The sequence below is a fragment of the Jaculus jaculus genome, chromosome 13 (assembly GCF_020740685.1).
Source record: "Jaculus jaculus isolate mJacJac1 chromosome 13, mJacJac1.mat.Y.cur, whole genome shotgun sequence".
In the NCBI taxonomy this organism is placed as follows: domain Eukaryota; kingdom Metazoa; phylum Chordata; class Mammalia; order Rodentia; family Dipodidae; genus Jaculus; species Jaculus jaculus.
The window spans coordinates 47,247,486-47,270,754 of record NC_059114.1 but is presented as its reverse complement, the minus strand read 5'-3'; the positions used below and the strand labels follow the sequence as shown (position 1 = coordinate 47,270,754).

Here is a 23,269-nt window from a genome sequence, read left to right as displayed (position 1 = left end):
CCTTTGCTTTCTACTCGACATACTACTGTATTGTTTGGTGCACAAAAACTGGCAGCTTAGACCCACATGATTCCTAAGTAGTCTGGGGCTGGAGAGATGGCTTAGCGGTTAAGCGCTTGCCTGTGAAGCCTAAGGACCCCGGTTCGAGGCTCGGTTCCCCAGGTCCCATGTTAGCCAGATGCACAAGGGGGCGCACGCGTCTGGAGTTCGTTTGCAGTGGCTGGAAGCCCTGGCGCGCCCATTCTCTCTCTCTCCCTCTACCTGTCTTTCTCTCTGTGTCTGTCGCTCTCAAATAAATAAATTAAAAAAAAAAAAAGTCCCTAAACCTAAATAGTCTGGCAATTCCCATGAGGGTCCTATGGACCATAAAAATGTTAGAGAATAGGGTGAAGAAAGTTGTTTGATAGGAAAGAGGCCTTGAATATGACTACTTATGTCTTTTGCCCTTGCCTTAGGAATGTAACTGTCAAAATAAATGCTAGAGCTAAAATAGTAAAGCCAAAGACACTGGGAAAGAAGGTCATGAAGCTAAGGGTGAGAAAAGCAAGCTGGTCACTCAGGAGAGAGGACAGGTCCTAAGAGAAACAACGGACACTGGGGAAGATCCAGAAACTAGGGGTGAGACGAACAAGCTGGTCACTCAGGAGAAAGGGCAGGTCCTAACGGACACTGGGAAGAAGGTCAAGAAGCTAAGGGTGAGACAAGCAAGTGGGTCACTCAGGAGAGAGGACAGGTCCCAAGAGAAACAACAGCCAGTCTCACAGGCTCCATTCTGTGACCCACCCCATCCCACCCAGCTTGTGTTTCATCCTGCAAGGCTTGCAGGAGGGTGCTGGACCCCACTGGCCCAGTCTCTAAAGCAAAGAACAGACACTGGAAAGCAGACACATGGACATCTCTCAGGGTTTGATGATTTTGCCAGAACTACCACTTCTTTGTATCTCAGTCCATTTTAAAGATTAACTTATTTCTCGAGCCAGATAGCCCTGCAAACCCCAAGATGGAGAAACTTGCTGACAACCTGCTTCCAGGACCCTCCCTGTTGCACAGAGCTTTCTTTCACTTTCCAGTGGGTGACCTGTCTTTGGATCCTCTCTCATATGGAATAGAATCGCCCTATGAAAGAGCTCTTCTCCCTGCTTTTTCTTTTTTATAAAAAAAAAGAATAAAGCCTGACATGCCTTTAATCCCAGCACTTAGGAGGATTGCCATGAGTTTGAGGCCACCCTGAGACTACATAGTGAGTTCCAGGTCAGCCTGAGGTAGAGTAAAACCCTACCTCCAAAATTTTATTTATATATATATATATATGTATATATATATATATATGTATGTATGTATATATATGTATGTATGTATATGTATATGTATATACACACATGTGTGTATATATATACATACATACGTATACATATATATACACACACATATATATATAATCCATATATATAATTTTTATTTATTTATTTATTTATTTATTTGAGAGAGATAACAAGGCAGAGGAAGAATGAGAGAGAACAGGTGCACTAGGGTCTCCAGCCATTGCAAACAAAATCCATGTGCATGTGTCCTTGTGCATCTGGCTTACATGGGTCCAGGAGAATCGAACCAAGATCCTTTGGCTTTGCAGGCAAGCACCTTAACCATTAAGCCATCTCTCCAGCCCTGCTTTTTCTTTTTAAAACATTTTTTTCTGTTTGTGTGTGTGGAGGTGTATCAATGTCTCTTGCTACTTCAAACAAATGCCAGATATTTGTGCTACTGTTTTTGTTATTTTTTTGTTGTTATTGTTGTTTGCAAGCAGAGAGAAAGGGAAAGAGAAATGAGAAACAATGAGAGAGAGAAAATGGACATGCCAGGGCCTCTTGCCACTGCAAAAGAAATTCCAGATGTATACTTTTGCTAGGTTCTAGGGAATCGAACCCAGGCCATCGGGCTTTTCAAGTAAGTGCTTTTAACCACCCGAGCCATCTCCTCAGCTCTCCACCATATATATATTTACAATAAAGTTAGCTTCATCTTTGCAATAAACTTTTTCTCTAAGCTTGCTTTCTCTTATAATAAAGTTTCTAAAAAGTTTATAATAAAGTTTCTCTTTTAAAATTCACCCTTTGTTGTCAATGAGAGTCATTCTTTGAATTTCTCAAGACAAAGATTTCAGAGCCTTGGTCTAAGTAGAGCTTCAGTAACCTTTCAAAGTTCACACCCTAGTTCCTGAGTTAAGCCCACCTAAGAGTTGAGATAAGGCTCCAGTGCCCTCAAAGAAAGCTGTTTCACCAGAACAGCCCAAACCGTAGAGTCAGGAAGTACAGTGAGATAATGGGATTCCAAGTAGCCTGAAGCAAGGATGTCCAAGTTAGAAATCGCTTCCCAGAACCTGTTTCATTCCCCCTGGGGAGCATATGAAGGGTTAATATGATGGAGTACCTGAACACTTTGGGCCCAGGAGACAAATGAGATCAATACAAAGTATTATTCATTTTCCTCCTTGCTGGCCTCCCATTGCTCCTCTCCCCATTTTTAAACCTGTTCTTGCATAATAGCACTCAGGACTCAGCAGAAGGTTCTAGACTTCTGGGAAATTAAATTAGCATATGGGAGGATGTTTCAACCCTTTCACATTCCCTGTCCTAACTTTTCCTTCCTTTCCAATTCCTATCTTAATAGGTATATTTCTTGGAATCCTCTTATGAGACCACACCTATGCTGTGTACTTAACATAGATCTCATTTTGGTCTCTCAACAATTCTAATCCTGCCTGGGAAATGTTATAGTCATGTATATCCTCAAGAAACATCCCAGCACCAGAAAAGGACCCTACCTGCCTGGGTCCCTCCATACCTATTTTTAATTATCTGTCAAAGGAAAGGTTAAGATGTTAAGGTGTTGGCAATGACAATGCAGAACCCTTCCAAGAATTTGCACATGTTAACAAGAAATAAAAGCATGAAACCAAGGTGACAGAATTTTATATACCTTGTTAAGAACCAATAAGGAAAATACCATGGGCTAAAAGAGGCTCAAAACATTTCACAATTAATGAAAGCACAATTAATGAAAGTGCTCCAGCAGAGTAGTGTTAAAAAAAAACACTCAAGCTTTGTATCATACAACACAAAGTATGAATCCTCACTTTCTTGTAATTTTTTTTTCCTCTGAGGTAGTATCTCACTCTAGTCAAGGCTGACCTGGAATTCACTATCTAGTCTCAGGGTGGCCTCAAACTTACCGTGATCCTCCTACCTCTGCCTCCCAAGTGCTGGGATTAAAGGCGTGCACCACCATGCCAGGCTTCTTGTAACTTTCTAAGCCTCAGTGTCTACATTTATAAAATAGATGTCTAGCTCATATTTGACGAGGCTCTATATTATGAGGCACTAGCCTCAATAACATAGTATTCATTTTGATTATTACTTATAAAGGCAGTCCAATGTTCTAGGTCATTCAACAGTGACAACAAAATTACAGCCTCATTCAGGCAAGTCAGGCTAGAACGGAGGTCACCCTAGCCCTTAGGTGTGCAGTTTGGCCCCTCCTACCCCTTTACCTTGAATTATCCACAAAAATGAGTTAAGAAAATCAGAAGGTGTTATACTGTTGTACACCTACAATCCCAGCACTTGAGAGCTAGAAGCAAGGAGGACCAGGAATTCTAGAACTGCCTTGGCTACACGAGTTCAAGGATCATAAGGAAGGAGGGGCAGTTAGAGAGAGAGAGACAAAGAAATTGGGGGGGGGATTGGGAATAGAGAATATGAATGAATGTTTGCTCTGATTAAATCTTATATTTGGTTGAATATTTCTCTGCTATGTCCAATACCATCTTTTGCAATGTGAATGTTTATTCCGTGCCATTATGATTTTTTTTGGTATTATGGCTCAGTTAAAAGCCCTTGGAAAGCCTAGCGTGATGGTGCATGCCTTTAATCCCGGCACTCAGGAGGCAGAGGTAGGAGGACAGCTGTGAGTTAGAGGCCACCTTGAGACTACATAGTGAAGTCCAGGTCAGCCTGGGCAAGGGCAAGAGCAAGAGCCTACCTTGAAAAACCAAAAAGACCTTGGACTATAGAAATGTTTGAACATCATTGAGATTGATAAAAGTTGGGCTGGAGGGTTGGCTTAGTGGTTAAGGTGTTTGCCTGCAAAGCCAAAGGACCCAGGTTCTATTCCCCAGGACCCACGTTAGCCAGATGCACAAGGGGCACATGTATCTGAAGTTCGTTTACAGTGGCTGAAGGCCCTGGTATGTCCATTATCTCTCTTTCTCTCTCTCTCCCTCCTTACCTATTTCTCTGTCAAATAAAATAAAATAAACTATGGAGACTTTTAAAGTTGAAGTGAATGCACTGTATTGTACATCGTGTATGGTTGTCAGTTTATGGCAGCCGGGGTGAAATGTTGGTGGTTTGATTCAGATGTCCCCCATAAACTTAGGTGTTTTGAATGCTTAGGTCCCCAGTTGGTGGCACTTTGACAACTGAAGCCTCCTGGAGGTGGTCTATTGTTGGGGGTGGGTTTATGGGTGTTACAGTCAGCTTCCCCTTGCCAGTGTTTGGCACATTCTCCTGTTGCTGTTGGCCAGGAGGTGATGTCCACCCTCTCTGTTCAGGCCATCTTTTCCCTTGTCATCATAGAGCTTCTCCTCAAGTCTGTAAGCCATTAACCCTCCCCCACCTTCCACAAAAGAACAGAAGAGCAGGCATGCTTATGAGACAACAGAAAAGAACTTGAGAACTTCTCAGGACGTGTATATCAAGGATTTCCAATAGCCAAGTTTCCTGAGGGCAGGCACTTCAGTCTGTCTTTGTATTCCTCCACCACAGAATAAATGAACATATCTCCCGTGGGCAGGTGTGATTTGGGGGCCTTAGAATAAGGCAAGCCCAAAAGACCTGAGTCTGGTGAAGAGAGGTACTAGCACTGCACGCTAGAGTGAAGATCACCTTGTCTGCTAAGTACCCAGAGTCTAAGGCCTCTAGGACCCAGCCATGCCAGTCAACATCTGCCCAAACTGCTAGTCCTCAGGATGGGAAGAATATTAGTTCAAATTTTTCTCGGAAAGTGTCAGTCAAAGGCCTCCAGGGGCCAGGCAGGAAGGGATGCAAATCGGTGAAGTGGGCCAGGTGTAAACAAGGGGAAGTGCTGAGCCTAGGGAAACCCAGCCCTCCAGCCGTGACTAAGGCAGCTGCTGCTCAGCTGGCCTACCCCTGGCTCACAACATGAATACAAACAGAAATCCAGATTCTTATGTGAAATGTACTCATTTTCAGAATGCTAAAAAGGCCAAACCACAGAGCTAAGTTTTAAATTGCAACTTTCGCTTTAGTGTACCAATAGCTAGCCCCTGGCAGGTGTGCCTATAAGCAGCGAAGTAAATTCTCACCATCTAGAAAAGTATGAATCCCTTTAAAATCCAGGCAAAGCTAACGTTCATGCTGATAATTGTGGAATGGGAAAAATGGTACCTAGATTTCATTGACAAAGTTAACAGAGCAGGTTCCAAGAGGAAGTGTTAGAAACAGACCAGTGTATATGCAACGACTGGCCTTCTAGGTACCTAGCGTGCTTTCCTATATAACAAAAGATCAAAACAGTGTTAAAACAACAGCTATTGTACTGGTGCTACAGGCACAGCAGCTAAATGAAGAGGGGATGCTGCAGAGATATTTCAGAGCATTAAGTACACAATGGCCTTACAAAAAGGGAAGTAAAGAATAAAATTACGTTTCAGGGGATGGAGAGTTGTTTCTGTGATTAAAAGTGCCTTGCTTGCAAAGCCTGACAGCCCAAGTTCAATTTCCCCAGTACCCATGTAAAGCCAGACGCACAAAGTGGCATATGTATCTGCAATTTGTCCTCTCTCTCCCACTCAAATAAATTTTGAAAAAAATAAAATTGTGTTTTTTGCAAGAAAATATATTATTTACAGGAAAATGGGTGGAACTGGAGATATCTTCTTAAGTGAAGTCAGTCAGACTTTGAAGGATAAATACCATTAGTAAGTTGTATGAAACATTTCCTTAGGGAGATGCTAACACACAACTATTTACCCCAAATTGGGCTCAAACAACAGACCAAAGCACAATTAAACCCAAATCCAACTTGGTTAATGAATGAGTTTACTGATGTTATGTACAGAGCAAGGGCAAGGGGTTTCTCACAGACTCATGGTGACTCGTCACTGAAAAGCCCACCCTGCCTGGTGACTGTTCACTGAAACTGCCTAAGGAGCACACTGCCCGACGTGCAGGCAGTGGGGCTGATCAGTGGCTCTTTGACCTGCACAGCACTGTTCACTGCTTAGATAATCTTGGGCGTGGGTATCATTATATGTAAACTTCAGTCTTCCCAGACTTATTTGCCTCCCATCTTTCATCCTTCCAGGAGGGAATGTTTCAATTCTGAGGAACTTTCTACACGTTTTAGCTCATATGTGGAATCTAGATTTAAATAAATAAATATATATGCATATACATGTTTGTGCAGATATGTATGTTATATATAATATGGAAGACCCAACGTATATGATAGGGAGGAAGGGCTCTAAAGAAGAGAACAGGAGGGCTGGAGAGATGGCTTAGCAGTTAAGGTGTTTGCCTGCAAAGCCAAGGGACCCAGGTTCAATTACCCAGGACCCATGTAAGCCAGATGCACAAGGTGGCACCTGTGTCTGGAGTTCGTTTGCAATGGCTGGAGGCTCTGTCTGTCTCTCTCTCTCTCTTTCTCTCTCTCTCTGTATCTATCTATCTATCTGCTTCTTTCTCTCTCTCAAATAAATAATTTCAAAATATTTTTTCTTTTCTTGAAAGCTTGTTTGGAGGTTCTAGCAGGGGAGCGCAGCTACTCATATACCCTTGACCGAAGACCATCCTCCTCTATTAGGGGAAGGTTGACCTCTTCGACCGAGCGTGCAGCTTCAGGAGGGATGCACATGGAGTGGTGAGGGAGGAAGGGGACACCGGCCTAGCCAGCCAGATCAGCCGAATCAACCCTGGCGATCAATGGGGTGACAGATGTCGCAGCCAGATCGTCCTCACATCCTTTTCTTTTTAAAAAATATCTTATTTATTTATTTGATACAGAGAGGCAGAGACAGGGAGAGAATTGGGACACCAGGGCCTCCACCCACTGAAAACGAACTCCAAATGTATGCACTCCCTTGTGCATCTGGCTTACATGGGTCCTAGAGAATCAAACCAGGATCTTTCAGCTTTGCTAGTAAATGACTTAACTGCTAAGCCATCTATCCAGCCCAATTTCAAAATATGTTTTTTAAAAGGGGAGAACAGAGCTGGGCATAGTGGCACATACCTTTAAGCCCAGTACTCGAGAGGCATAGGTAGGAGGACAGCCATGAGTTTGAGGCCACCCTGAGAATACAGAGTGAATTCCAGGTCAGCCTGAACTACAGTAAGAACCTACCACACACACACACACACCAAAAAAAAAAAAAAAAAAAAGTGGCGGGGTGGGGTGAAGAGTAATAAAATATATATAACATAAAACCAGATAAAGAGAGGCCCGGCTGGTTGGCAGAGCTCTTCTAGGTGGTGTTAGATTTTCTTATATATAAAATCACATCATTTGCAAACTGAAATAATTTAGCCTTCTTTTCTATTTGGATGCCTTTTATTTTTCTCTTGCTTATTACTCTATAACTTCCAATGCTATATTGAGTAAGATTAGTAAAAGAAGACATCCTTGTCTGGTTCCATGTTTGGAAGGAAAGAATTTCAGCTTTTCCCCACTCAGCATGTTGTTGACTCTGGATTTTACTATGTTGAGGTATATTTCTTCCATACCTAATTTTTTGTGGTTTTTACATCATCAAGCACCAGTGAATTTTAAATATATTTTATTTGTTTATTCATTTGAGAGAGGGACAGACACCAGCCACTACAAATGATTTCCAGATGCATGCACCTCCTTGTGTATCTGGCTTATGTGGGTCTGGTGTTTTGATTCAGGTGTCCCCCATAAACTTAGGTGTTCTGAATGCTAGGTTCCCAGCTGATGGAGATTTGGGAATTAATGCCTCCTGGAGGGAGTGTATTGTTGGGGGCTTGCTTATGGGTATTAAAGCCAGTTTCCCCTTGCCAGTGTTTGGCACACCCTCCTGTTGCTGTGTCCCACCTTATGTTGGCCAGGGGGTGATGTCCACCCTCTGTTCATGCCATCGTTTTCCCCTGCCATCGTGGAGCTTCCCCTCGAGCCTGTAAGCCAAAATAAATCTCTTTTTCCCAGAAGCTACTCTTGGTTGGGTAATTTCTACCAGCAATGCGAACCGGACTGCAACAGTGGATCATGGGGAATCAAACCGAGGTCCTTTGGCTTTGCAGGTAAATGCCTTAACCACTAAGTCATCTTCTCCAGTCCAAGCACCAATGAATTTTATTAAATGCTTATGCTATACCTACTGAGATGATCATATACAATTTGTCTTTGATTTTGTTGATACAATTAATTATGTCTATTGATTTATATGTGTTGAATCATCTTTACATCTATGAATATGTTCTATTTGATCACAGTGAATAATTATTAGATACATGGTTGAGTTAGTTCAGAATTTTTGCATTTATGTTATTACAGATGTTGATCTTTAGCTCACTTTTGGTATTTAAGGAAATGGCAACTTCATAGACTATGGAAGGATTCTAAACCTATCAGTTCTTTGGAATACCTCAGAAAACCTTGCTTTAGTTCTTCTTTAAAGGTATAGTAAAATTCAGTAGTGGAGCAATCTGGTACCAGGCTTTCTTTGTTGGGAAAATTTTAAATTACTGATTCAATTTTACTACTTTTTATGGTCAGTTTGAATTTTCTATGTCTTCATGTTCAGTTTTCAAAGTTATATTTCCAAAAATTTATCCATTTCTGCTAATCTTACTAATTCATTGATATTTAGTTGTTCATAGAAATACTTGTATGTTTTTGATGCATGTGTGTGTGTGTATGTGTGTTTGTTTTAATGTGCCACAGTGCATGTCTGGAGGTCAGAAAGCAAACTTGAATGGCAATCCTTGATTGAGGTAGAATCCATTGTTTACGGTTGCATTCGCCAGCTTAGCTGACCTGTAAGTTTCTGGGGAATCTCCTGCCTCTGCCTCCCATCTTGTTGGTACTACACATGCCTGCCACAGCAGCCGGCTTTACACAGGTTCATGGGATGAAACGTCCACTTGTAGAAGGTGCTTTGTCCATTAAGCCATCTCTCCAGCCCAGTTTTTAGATTTTCTTTTTGAGACCTGTTTTATGCCTAATATCTAGCCTATCCTAAAGAACATTCCATGTGCTGATAAGAATGTGTATTCTAGTAGAGGAGCATAGTGGGGGTGGAAAGACCTAAGTGAGGACAGGGTAAGTGATGGAGTAAAGGAAGGGTGGGGGGAAGGTTAATCAAAATTTGAGAGTATGAAGTATGAATAAGTCATATGAAAACCTAGTTTTTTGGATAATAGGGCACCCAGAAGCCATAGGTCATTACTAGAAAATTTTCAGTGCCAGGGATAGGATACCTTCCAGTGAGTTGTTGGGCAGGGAGGTCCCTCATGTCCCAAAACATTACAGGCTATTACCAAGACTCTTGGTTTCCCACCAGGAATAGATGGTAAGACCCTACTGCTGAAGACTCCACATACTTGGACTCCAAGGTCACTGAGAAATCCTGCTGGAGCTCAGCTAAAAAACCTCCTCCATATAGAGCAGCTGAAAAAGTTACACTGCATGTAGTTCAATGGGAAAGAGAGAAATCACTAGTGGAGATACTAAACAGTGGACACTGCAAACCTTAAGTTTGGCCAGCCAGGTCAAATGACCCATTGGTTGCAACAGTGGCATGTCTGTTGTGGGGGAAACCAACCACTCACTAATTGGACTAGAGGCCTGCTCCATAGGAGGGAATACATGCCTGATACTGAAAACCTGTGATAGGGAACATCATAAGCCCTAGGGGTCTAACACCTGCTAGTGTCTGGCTAAATGCACATATTATACTCACCAAACTGTCCTGTAAGCACTTCTCTTAACATTCATACCCCTATATTAATGCTACTCTCACTTTTGATTAGAGAGGCTTCTCTTTTCAGATGGTGGTGACCTCTAGGATGACTCAAAAGGCACCACAGTGCTGAGAAGTGACAGAGAAGTGCTTCGCCCTGAAACATCTCTATCACACCTTCCAAGGCTCAGGGTCCATTGTGGAAGAGGTGGCAGAAAGAATGTAAGAGCCAAAGGAAGCCAAAGGACTCCTTACAATGTGCTCCTCCAGACAAAAAATGGCCTGGATATCTATGACCTTGCAGTGCCTGACACTACCTACACAAGACCATCATAACAGGAGGGAAAAATAAGGACATCAAAATAAGAGAAAGACTGATTGAGAAGGGGAGGGGATATATGGAGAATGGAGTTTCAAAGGGGAAAGTGGGGGGAGGGAGAACATTACCATGGAATTTTGTTTATAATCATGGACGTTGTTAATGAAAAATGAATTAATTTTTAAAAAAATTTAAAAAATAAGAGAGACTGATTGAGAAGGGGAGGGGATATGATGGAGAGTAGAGTTGTGAAAGGAAAAGTGAGGGGGGAGGAAATCATCATGGTTTATTGTCTATAATTATGGAAGTTGTCAATAATAAAAAAGAAAAAGAATGTGTATTCTGCAGCTGTTATATAAGATGTTCTATAAATGTTAGTCTATTTCTCTGTAGTACAGTTCAACTTCAGTGTTTCTTTGTTGGCTGACTGTCTCTAGATAATTAGTCCTCTGATGAAAGTGTGGTGTCAAAATATCCAGCCATTATGTATTAGAATCTGCCTCTCCTTTATATCTAAAAGTGCTCACTTTGTACAACTGGGTACTCAAATAATGGGTGTATATACAGTTATGACTGTTATTTCCACTTGTTGAATTCATCAGTTTATGGTGACCCGGTCTTTTACATTTTTATTAAAAGATTTTATTTATTTGAGAGATTAAGAGAGAGGGTCTATGATTACAATTATACGTGTATGAAAATTGCTTATAAAGGGCTGGAGAGATGGCTTAGCAGTTACGCACTTGCCTGTGAAGCCTAAGGACCCTGGTTTGAGGCTCGATTCACCAGGACCCACATAAGCCAGATTCACAAGGGGGTGCACACATCTGGAGTTCATTTGCAGTGGCTGGAAGCCCTAGCGTGCCCATTCTCTCTCTCTCTCTCTCTGTCTGTAGCTCTCAAATAAATAATAAAAAGAAAATTGCTTATAAAAATCTTTTTAAAAAAACAATCTACTAGACCTGTAAAGCAAATTCAAGTTGCAGGATATAAAATAAAGTCAGGGCTGGAGAGATGGCTCAATGGTTAAAGGCTCTTGCTTACAAACCCTGGTGGTCCAGGTTTGATTCCCTAGAAGCCAGATGCACAAAGTGGTGCATTTATCTGGAGTTCATTTACAGTGGCAGGTGGCCCTGGTGTGCCCATACGTACACTCACTCTGTCTTGCTCTGTCTCAAATAAATAAATGAAACAAATAAATATTTAAATTTTTAAGTCAGATTTCTTTTTATACACCAATAACAAAACTTCTGACAAAGAAAGCAATTCCATTCATACAAACTGTAACATATGTGAGCATACATGTGTGCGTGGGCACGCACGCGCGCGCGCACACACACACACACACCACCCTCCCAGAAATGAATTCATCCAAGGTGGTTAAGGATCTCCATGATGAAAATGACACAGCACTGATGAAAGAAACAGAGGACCTCCCAAAAATGGAAAGTCATCCGATGCTCATAAGTTCGGCTTGTGAAGATGTCCAGCTTAGAGCTAGGCGTGGTGGCACCTACCTTTAATCAAACACAACACTCAGGAGACTGAGGAAGGGGGAGCACCATGAGTTTGAGGCCAGCCTGGGCTACAGAATGAGTTCTACATCACTCTGGCCTAGAGTAAGACCCTACCTCAAGAAAACAAAAGGCTGGAGAGACGGCTCAGTAGTTAGGTGTGCTTCTTGATCAAGCATGAGGGCCTCGGGTGGCTGGAGACTGCCAAATTCAAATCTCTAAATCCCATGCAAAATGGCTCGGTGAAGCCTGCAGAGGACCAGAGGAGCAGAGACCTGAGCACAGGCTGCTAACAGAAGGAGAATCACTCTCTGGGAGCAGTAAAAAGAGAGCAGCTCAAAACAAAACCAGGAGTAAGAGCAATGGAGCAGACAATGAAGTTCCACTCTGGCGACCACAGGTGAGTGATCAGCCCTGCAGGCAAGTGTATAGGTGCCACAAGGACACATACACCTACACATGCACACACACACGCAAAAACAAAGTCCACAAAGTAATCTGCAGATTTGAGGCAATTCTGCAGAATTTAAATAAATAAATAATTAAAACAGCCTGACGTGGTAGCACATAACCTTTAATCCCAGCACAGCACTCAGGAGGCAGAGGTAGGAGGATCACAATGAGTTTGAGACAGTATAAGATTACAGGGTGAATTCCAGGTCAGCCAGAGACCCTACCTCAGAAAAAAAAAATTTTTTTGAAGTATATCTTTGGGGCTGAAGAAATGGTTTAGTGTTTAAGGTACTTGCCTGCAAAGCCTAAGGACCCATGTTTGACTCCCTGATCCCACATAAGCCAGACACACAAGGTAACACATGCATAAAGTCATATACACGCACAAGGTGATGCACACATCTGGAGTTCAACTGCAGTAGCTAGAGGCCCTGGCATGCCAATTCTTTCTCTCATTAAAAAAAAAAAGTTATATGTTTGGCTCAGCAGTTAAAGCCACTTGCCTGCAAAGCCTAAAACCTTGGGTTCAATTCCCCAGTACCCATGTAAACTCAGATGTACATGCATCTGGAGTTTGTTTATAGCAGCTAGAGGCCTGGCGTACTCATTCTCTCTGCTTGTCTCTCATCTCTCTTCTCTTCTCTTCCCTCCCTCCCCCTCTCCTTGCAAATAAACAAAAATTAAAAAAAGAAAAGGAGTGCCAGGTGTGGTGGCACACTCCTTTAATCCCAACACTCGGTAGGCAGAGGTAGGAGGATCATCATGAGTTTGTGGTCACCCTGAGGCTGCATAGTGAATTTCAGGTCAGCTTGAGCTAGAGTGAAACCCTACCTGAAGGGGGGCAGGGAGATGGAGAGAAGAAAGGAGAACTGGAGAGATGGCTTAGCAGTTAAGGCATTTGCCTGCGAAGTTTAAGGAGCCATGTTCAACTCTCTAGATCCCACATAAACCAGACACACAAAGGTGAGGCAAGCACAAGGTTGCACATACTGGTGGTGCAAACGTCTGGAGTTTGATTTCAGTGACTAAGGCCCTGGCACACCAATTTTCTCTCTTTCCCTCCCTTCCTCCCCCTCTATCAAGTAATTTTTTTTCAAAAAGGATACCCAATGTTCTCCCCTGGCCTGTGTATGTACACACATAGGGAGCCACACAGGGAGCGTGTTAGGTCAGGATGTGCTCCCAAAATGGAGTCACCTAGGACAGCAGAATGGTGACAGAGGCATAAGGAAGTGGATTGTCCACATTCCTCAAGAAATAGCCCAGCCACTATCCCTTCCTTGCCTAACAACGACTTCCAAGTCATGATTTCCTGCCTCCTTATCTTGTAAGTCACCTGCTCACTGTTCTGGTCTCACACCCTAGATATCTGAATGGCTAATATAAAGAACAAAGGAGTTCTTTTCCCTTCCTCATCTTCCAAGAGCCCCATAAAGCCGGCTATCTGGAATCTCAGGTTGGTTGTGCTCCCCTTGAGAGTCAGTCCTGGCATCTTGTGCTTTTCCCAAATAAAAGCTCTTATCTTTGTCTCAGAGTGGTTTGCATGGTCTGGGTCACTCCCAAACCTTAGGCACACACACATATGCAAAAACAAAACAAAAAACTATAGTAACCAAAACAACACTGGCATCAAAACAGAAACATAGACAAACTAAAGAGCAAATCAGAACTAAATCCTTGTATGTTTTTAAGATGTCTTGAACTGGTGGGTTTAAGTGATTTTCCTACTTCAGCCTTCAGAGTAGCTAAAACTATCGTCATGCACTATGTACCCAACAGGTTTTGGATAAAAGTAGCGAGATATACTGGAGAAAGTCTCCTCAATAAACAGCACTAGCCAGGCATGGTGGCACAGGCCTTTAGTCCCAGCACTTAGGAGGCTGTGGCAGGAGGATCATTATGAGTTCAAAGCCTAGGGCTACAGAGTGAATTCCAATATAGCCAGGTTAAATTAAGACCCTGTTTCAAAAGCATAAATTCCTAAAATCTGCACAGGATTGGGCCAATCAACATTCCACATATGGTGGAGGAGCTCTGAGAGACCTATCCCACCCTGAGGAACTACTGGCAGTCAATGGTTTCTGGGAAATGGAGATATTCTCTTCAGTAAGACAGGTATAAGTAAGCTGCCCACACTCCAGTAAATAGCAACCCCACCCATGATCATAGTGGAATAAATTAGGAAGAGGACCAGGCTCTGTGGGAGGGCATGGAGGATGAGAGAAGGTAATAGGAAGTAGATATGATCAAAATACAGAATACACGCTGGTCGTGGTGGTGCATGCCTTTAATCCCAGCACTCGAGAGGCAGAGGTGGGGAGGATCACCGTGAGTTCAAGGCCCCCCTGAGGATACAGAGTGAATTCCAGATCAGTCTGAGCTAGAGTGAGACCCTACCTCGAAAAACCAAAAAGCAAAATATAAATTACATATATGTGTGTGTGTGTGTGTGTGTGTGTGTGTGTGTGTGTGTGTGTATATGTATATATACACACACACATATATTACACATGTACCAATATTGCCAATGAGTAATTTTTTAAATAATGTTGAGAAAACTGGACAGAAAACAAAAATAAATAAATAAATAAACAAAAAAGGACATGTGTTGGGCTGGAGAGATGGCTTAGCGGTTAAGCACTTGCCTGTGAAGTCTAAGGACCTCAGTTCAAGGCTCGGTTCCCCAGGACCCACGTTAACCAAATGCACAAGGGGGCACATGAGTCTGGAGTTCATTTGCAGTGGCTGGAAGCCCTGGCACGCCCATTCTCTCCCTCCCTTCCTCCCTCCCTCTCTCTCTCTCTGTCTGCCACTCTCAAATAAATAAATAAATATTTTTTTAAAAAAAGAAATATCTTTAAAAAAAATTTTTTAAGGCTTTTGCCCAGCAAAGGAAATAACAGAGTAAACAGACAACCTCAAGAATGGAAGATTAAACCAGGCATGATGGCTCATGCCTACAAACCTAGCACTCAGAAAGCTAAGGTAGGAGGATCAACCTAAGTTCAAGGCCAGCCTGGGCTATACAGTGAGTTCCAAGTCACCCTGCTATGCTAGAATGAGACCCTGCCACAAGAAAAAGTAAGTGCATAAAAACTTTAAAAAAAGAATGAGAGAAAACATTTATTACTATTCATTCAACAAGTGATTACTAACCAGAATTTTTAAGGAACACAAACACATCAACAGGAAAAAAATTTTAATGGACAGATGGATAGGTATGTGGTACATGTCTTTAATCCCAACATTCAGGAAGCAGAGAGGTAGGAGGTCACTGAGTTTGAGGCCACCCTGAGACTACATAGTGAATTCCAGGTCAACCTGGGCTAGAGCAGGACCCTACCTCCAAAAAAAAAAGTAAGGTGGGAGCAAATGGAGCAGGGATGTAGCTCACTGGTACAGCACTTGCCAAGCATATATGAGACCCGGATTTGATTCCCACCACTGGAAAGAAAAAAATAATGTGCCACGGAGTCTTTCAGCTGGAAGCATAGCTCAGTATTAGAGAACCTGCCTGGCATGCACAAAGTCCTAGATTCAGTCTCTAGCCCACAAAAGAAGATAAACAAGTATTTCCCAAAAATAATGTATAAATGACCTGAACTGACATATCCCTTTTGCAGGGACGAATGTGTGTGCATGTGTGCAGGGGCCACAGGCAGACATCAAGTGTCCTCCTCTATCACTCTTCTGCCTTTTTTCCCTGAGACAGTCCCCGAGCTCTTTCATTGTTTCAGTTGGACTAGCTAACCAGCCAGTGCCAGGGATCCTCCTATCTCCACCCTCCATCACTGTCGGGGTCACAGGCAGGCCTGGCCATGCTGAGCTTGTTTGTTTTTTTTTTTTTTCCCCTCGAGGTAGGGTCTCACTCTAGCCCAGGCTGACCTGGAATTCACTATGGAGTCTCCAGGTGGCCTCAAACTCACAGCAATTCTCCTACCTTTGCCTCCCGAGTGCTGGCATTAACATGCTGACCTTTTATGAGTACTGGGGATGAAACCCAATCCTCATGTTGGCACAATAAGCACTTGTACACACTAAGCCATCTCCCCAGACCTCTGAACAGACAATCTCAAGACAGTATATGCAACAAGTATATGGAAAAACAAAAAAAGCTCAACATCACTAATCATCAGGGAAATGCAAATCTAAAGCAAATGAGTTATTTCATGCAATTACTACTACTTTGAAAATGACAAAAAATAAATGCTGGTGAGAATTCCAAGGAAGGGTTATTCACTTTCTGTTGGTAGGAATATAAATTAGTGTAGTGGAAAGGTTCCTAAAAAAAAAAAAAAAAAAAAAAAAACTAGAGAGCTGGAGAGATGGCTTAGCAGTTAAGTGCTTGCCTGTGAAGCCTAAGGACCCCAGTTCGAGGCTCGATTCCCCAGGACCCACGTTAGCCAGATGCACAAGGGGGTGCATGCGTCTGGAGTTTGTTTGCGGTGGCTGGAGGCCCTGGCACACCCATGCTCGCTCGCTCTCTCTCTCTCAATCTTTCTCCCTCTTTCTCTGTCAGTTGCTCTCAAATAAGTAACAATAAACAAAAAAATAAAAATAAAAAAAAAATTGAAATAGCCAGGTGTGGTAGCTCACACCTTTAATCCCAGCACTCGGGAAGCAGAGGTAGGAGAGTTCAAGGCCACCCTGAAATTACATAGTGAATTCCAGGTCAGTCTGGGCTAGAATGAGACCTTACCTCGGGGGGGGGGGGGGGGACAAAACTAGAAATAGAGATGGAGAGATGACTTAGTGGTTAAGACATTTGCCTGAGACCCAAGTTTGGCTCCCCAGAACCCATTTATGCCAGATGCACATAGTGGTGCATACATCTAGAATTCATTTGCAGAGGCTAAAGGCCCTGGAGCATCCATTCTCTCTCTCTAATAAATAAATGAATAAAATAAAACATTTTTAAAAAAAACAGATAAGCTGATATATGACTTCTCAATCATATACACAAAAACTATGATTATAATCATATGTCAAAGAATGATTACACTCATGTTTACTACAGCACTAGTCACAATAACTAAAATACAGAATCTATCCATAATATGGTACATATACACAATGGAATATTATTTACTAACAATGATGGGACTGACTGAGAAATACTGTGGAAGTGAAACAATTCAGGCCCAGAAAGAAATACCACATGTTCTTACTATTTGTTGAAACTAAAACGCTCATCACATGACAGAACAATTTCCAAATTACCAAAGCCTGGGGTGGTGAGGTAGCAGTTAAAAGGCACAGAGGTGCATTGGATAGAAGGAATAATTTTTTTGTTTGTTTGTTTTTTTGTTTTTCGAGTTTCAGTCTATAAGTTCCAGACTGGCCTCAAACTCACACTGATCCTAGCTCTGCTCCTCAGTGCTGGGATTAAAGGTGTGTACTACCATACCAGGCAGGAGGAGTAATTTTTTTTTAATTTTTATTTATTTATTTATTTGAGAGCGACAGACACAGAGAGAAAGACAGATAGAGGGAGAGAGAGAGAATGGGCGCGCCAGGGCTTCCAGCCTCTGCAAACGAACTCCAGACGCGTGCGCCCCCTTGTGCATCTGGCTAACATGGGACCTGGGGAACCGAGCCTCGAACCGCGGTCCTTAAGCTTCACAGGCAAACACTTAACCACTAAGCCATCTCTCCAGCCCAGGAGGAGTAATTTTTAATAATCTATAGAATAATAAGATAAGTAGGCTTGACAATTAATTAATTTGAATTAACTAATTCAAAATAGTTTATAAAGAAGAATGTGAGGGGCTAGAGAGATGGCTCAGCAGGTAAAAGCACTTGCATGCAAAGCCTGATGGCCTGGGTTTGATTCCTCAGTACCTGAATAAAGCCAGATGCACAAAGTGGTGCATGCATCTTGAGCTCATTTCCAGTGGGAAGAGGTCCTGGTGCGTCCATTCCCTCTCGTCCTACTGCTTGCAGAAGGTGAGGCAAGCAAGCCGTTCTTGGTTATCTCTAAAGGAACCCCATGCTCTGGCACCTCCCAGACCATTTCCCAAGCAGGCCACTCTTGGTCACCTCTAAAGGAACCCCACACTCTGGCACCCTACCAGGCTATTTCTCAAGGCTGCTGTTCATGCTACAGCATCAGCACTCTCTCCCATTACCAATGTTCTCTAGATATCCATTTCCTCTCATCTGAATGTCAAGAAATCCCCGCTAAGGGGTTATCTGACAGATAGTTTACTAAATCACACTTCTTTCTGCTTGCATCTGAACAAGACAGTTGCAGAAGCTAAAAATTTCAAGACCCAAGAGAATAAATGAATCTTCACCACAGTCTGATAGACACTGTAACAAACAGATTACCAGGGCAACATAGTGGGACAAGAGCCTGCTTGATACAGCTACAAATTAAACCACTGAAGCAGTCATTCCCACATGAAACATAGCATCTGACATGTCAGTCACATTGTGCTAGCCCCGTGCTAACAGCTTTATCTGTGCACTACATTTCATCTGCCCTACACCCTTAAGAGGGAGGTTCCAACCAATCTCACAGATGAGCAAACTAGCCTCAGGTAGGGTCACACTACCAATGCAGAGGGACAAATGAGAACATACAGAGGGTCTGAGCTCCACATTCTCAGTCCTTATCCCGTGCATAGACTCTTAAGATGTGGTGTTCCAGGGAAGTGCCACTACAGAACCTAGGGAAAGATCTCTCCAGGTCATACTCCATACATACACATAGCCACCGCCACCGTGTCCTGGGTGGCCACTGACCAGCACAAACAACTTTGGGCAGGGCAGTTCCAAGATATCAGAAGAATGCCTGCCTGGCCTCTAGGCTCTGAAGCAAGAATCTTAAGCCTCCTCACCCCATCCCATTTTGGCTTCTGTGAAGGAAGCTGGCTGCATAATTTGGATTTTAAATGCTATCAGGGCAGCACTTTTTATTAACTCTTACTTGCTCATAGCACATGATGAAAGATTATGGCAAACCGATATAGCTTAGGAACAGACCTAAGAATAAAAGCAGCTTCCATGGATCAAAGTCAATATTAACATTTTTCTGCAACTAGGCTCAACAGAACTAATATAAGTGAGTCAGAATAATTACAGTTCTGAAAGTTCATCTATTTGGTTGAACTAGTATCCAAAAGGGACGGACTTACCCAGACTTTGAGTAAATTCATCAGCATGCTTTTGTTAACAGTGTGTCTGCCAAAGTTCTCAATTGGGAACACGGGGATCCTCTTGAGAAATAAGTAGAGATGGGAACACATTCTTGATCCCTGAAGAGTCTTGGATACTTATCTGAGCTATTTCACTACCAAACCATGCCAGAGATAGCCCCAACAACATGCTGGAGCCAGCCCAACCCTGGGGAGTGCTGGGATCCCATTCTCACTGTCCTTGCAGAAGCCCCCACACACAAAAAAAAGGAAAGGGAAAGGGAAAGGGAAAGGGAAAGGGAAAGGGAAAGGGAAAGGGAAAGGGAAAGGAAAGGGGGAAACAAAAGCAATGGGAGCACCAACAGGATCTGAAGGAATATTTAAAGCTCAAAAGGATTCGTGACTCCTAACCATTCCTTCTCTTCCTGCACCACAAAGTGGGGAGAAAAGCAGAAAGAAAACAAATGACTTCAGAGAGCCAGTGGAAGCTTGCCAGGAGCCAGAGGTGAACCTTGGCTGAGCTGGATTGTTATTAAATTCATCACAATTGTCGTCATTTGCACTTCAAGGGCCTCCAGTTCCAAAGCCTTTAGTGCTTTACCCAACATAAAGTTAAGAGCCCTGGGGTGGTGAAGTGTGGCCTGGAAGGGTGAAACTGCCAGAAAACTGACAGGGCTTCTCAAGGGAGAGGAAAAGGAGGGTACTGGGAGCTGGTCAAGGGCAGGTGGTTGCTAGAACAGACCAGGATAACAAGGGCAGCAGGCTTAGTGGGTTGCAGCCAGGCGAGGCTTCTTTGGACAATCTCCTTCTGTCTGTTTGGGGCAAACACCAAAGCCCTGAGCAATGAGGCTGATGTTAATACAGGCCTGGGAAGGACAGAGAATAAAAGGAAAACATGGACAAACTGAGAAAGTGCAAGGACAAGGGGAGCAGAGAAGTAGCAGTGTTACTGGAGACTGGTGCTCTCCACATAGGCATCCAGCTTTTGCGCAAATCCCGACCTTCCCAGCAACAGCTCAATCTGGGTGTATGACTTTAGTCAAGTTACTTAAAGTTTCTGACACTAAATCTCTCCTTTTTCACAACCAGGCTAATAATTATAATTGCTTACTTCATGCAGTTGTTAGGACTAAATAAGGATGCAAAAGGGTTCAAAGCCACCCTGAGACTACCTAGTGAATTCCAGGTCAGCCTGAGCTAGAGTGAGACCCTACCTAGAATGTACCCAGAGCTGGAGAGATGGCTCAGTAGTTAAGAGTGCTTCCTGCACAAGCAATGAGGGCCTGAGCCCTAAGCACCCACAGCCCTCAGATAACAGACCCACATAAACAAACAGCTGAGTGTGGCCATGTACACCTGTGACCCCAGTCCTGTGAGAAGCACAAACAGGACAGGCTCTGGGGCTTGAGCAAATGCCAAAGCTGCAGAGTCAGTGAGGAGACTCTGTCTCAAAGTAAAACAGGTGGACAGACAATGGGGAAGGACATGGAAGGTTTTTCTACGGCTGCTGTGAGCACAAGCATGAGGCATTACATCAGCACATAAAGAGATGTATACCCCACCCCCTGCCCTACAGCCCTTCTTCCCCCACACCACATCCCCCACCGCGCATCACACACACAAAGAATAAATAAATATAAAGCACTTAACATGAGGCTTGCCACACAGAAGCTTACTATTAGTTTATTACCATCATCTTTTCCCAAAAAGGAAACTGTGCCATGAGTTTTGAACAGAGGACAAAGGACTTGTGGCTTTCTCAGGCCTCATTCTGGCCACTCCTATTAGTATAAGATACTTACTTGGTTCTGACAACTGAGGCAGAAGGTGAAGCAGGAAGCTAACAGCAGTGCAAACAGCACCCTCAGGGGAGTCATCCTAGCTGAAGACAGGCCCTGAGGAGGCATAGCCAGGACCTGAGGGTACAAACACAGTAACAGAAGGTCAGCAGAAAGCTAGCACCTGGTCACCAATCACTATGAGTCTCATAATGACACTTGCCCTACAGATGTCAGATATTTCCTACATAGAGATATAACAGGTCTTCTACCACCTCTAGATAAGTCTAAAGCCTCCATCTCTAATAAGAGGTCCAGCTCCTCAAGGGCAGTGATGCCCTGTCTAAAACTGCATATGCTGTAACAGCCCTGGTCCCTTCCCTCTTATTAATAACTTACCAGATTGTGGAAGGCAGTACTGACTATGGTGAGAAGAAGAAAATTAAGATACAGGGCCCAGTGCACATAGGCCTCTGTTCCCACCTACTTTTCTTTTTTATGGGATAGAACTGGCACACCAGGGCCACTAGCCACTGAATCGAACTCCAGGTGCACAGACCACCCTATGTGCATGTGTCACCTTGTGCATCTGGCTTATATGGGTTCTGGGGAGTTGAAGCTCGGTCCTTAGGCTTGGCAGGCAAGCATCTAAACCACTAAGCCATCTCTTTAGCCCACCACTTTTAACTATACCCACCATCACAGCTAAGCACAGACAGTATCATCATTCTCTAAACTAGCAAAATTCGGTATTTCCAAGCCATAAACACCTTTTAGAGCATTTTTCAAATGGCCAAACAAACCAAAGTGCAAGCAGTACTAGCTACGAAAAATAAACAGGCATGAGGATAGGAGACAATATTGTTAAGACAGCAATCCTACCCAAAGCCACATACAGATTCAATGTAATTTCAATCAAAATCCTAATGGGGGTGTATGTGTGCACACATATATGTGTTGTTTTTTGTTTGTACAGAAATGGAGAACTTTAGGGCTGGAGAGTTGCCTTAGATGTTAAGGTGCTTGCCTATGAAGCCATGTTCAATTCCTTGGTACCCACATAAGCCAGATGCACAAGGTGATGGCATGCATCTGGAGTGGAGGCCCTGGCATACCCATTCTCTCTCTTCATCTGCCTCTCTCCCCAATAAATAAATAAATCTTTTAAAAAAGTAAGAAATGAAAAAATTTATCCTAAATACAGATGGAATACCAAGGGATCCAGAACACCCAAAACAATCATAAAAAAGAAAATTAGAGGACTCATATTTCCTAATCCCAAAACTCACTACAAAGCTATAATAATCAAAAGTGTACTACTGCTATAGAACAATCACGTAGACTAATGGGATAGAAATTATAGCCAGAAATAATCACGTAGAGAGTCAATTAGTTTTAGTAAAGTTGCCAAAACTTTGGACAACAGAGAATTCTCTTCCTAGGACTCAATATTCACATGCAAAAGAATAACTTCAGACCCTTCCTTTAAATTGTAAACAAAAAAAGGGCAAACTGGGCATGGTGGTGTGTGCTTTTATTCCCAGAACTGGGGAGGCAGAGACAGGAGGATCCATAGTACTATCCATCTTATTTAGGCAAGTTGGTGAGCTCCAGGTTCTGCAACAGGCCTAACATTGACCTCTGGCCCTTCATGTATGTACTCACATGCACACATTCCCTCCCAACAGGTACGCCTATATACATATAAGCATGTGCATGCACACACACACACGCAACCAAAAAAAACTGTAATCACCATATAGCCAGTGACTAATGAGGAGTCTCAAAACTTATCAAAGTGCTGAGAATAAGTGATGATTGAGTGCTCAGCACAAAATGAGACATTTCCATCATGCCCTTCAAAACTCAAGAAACATTGTAGAAGAGACAAAGAATATAAAAGCCAGAGAGAATGTGGAGGAGTGCTTTGGAGTGCTGTCTTTCAAGCATGAAACAGCCATTTTACTCAGGATCTCTGGGCCCATCAACATATCATGGATGATGGAGGAAGGTTTAAAAAAAAGAAGAAGAAAAAGAAAAGTAGAAGGACTAAGGAAAGAAGGAAT

The 23,269-nt window shown here is 42.9% G+C and overlaps 1 protein-coding gene across 3 annotated transcripts in view; it reads right to left on the bottom strand.

Annotated features, from left to right (window-relative positions):
* Sil1 (SIL1 nucleotide exchange factor) overlaps positions 1-23,269 on the bottom strand; it is a 359,491-nt gene that overhangs the window by 208,011 nt on the left and 128,211 nt on the right. For all 3 annotated transcript variants that reach the window (XM_045132285.1, XM_045132284.1, XM_004652447.2), the window contains one exon: positions 21,228-21,341. In XM_045132285.1, coding sequence (XP_044988220.1) covers positions 21,228-21,332 — 105 coding nt within the window. In that variant the 5' untranslated portion in view covers positions 21,333-21,341. The remainder of the gene's footprint in view (positions 1-21,227; positions 21,342-23,269) is intronic.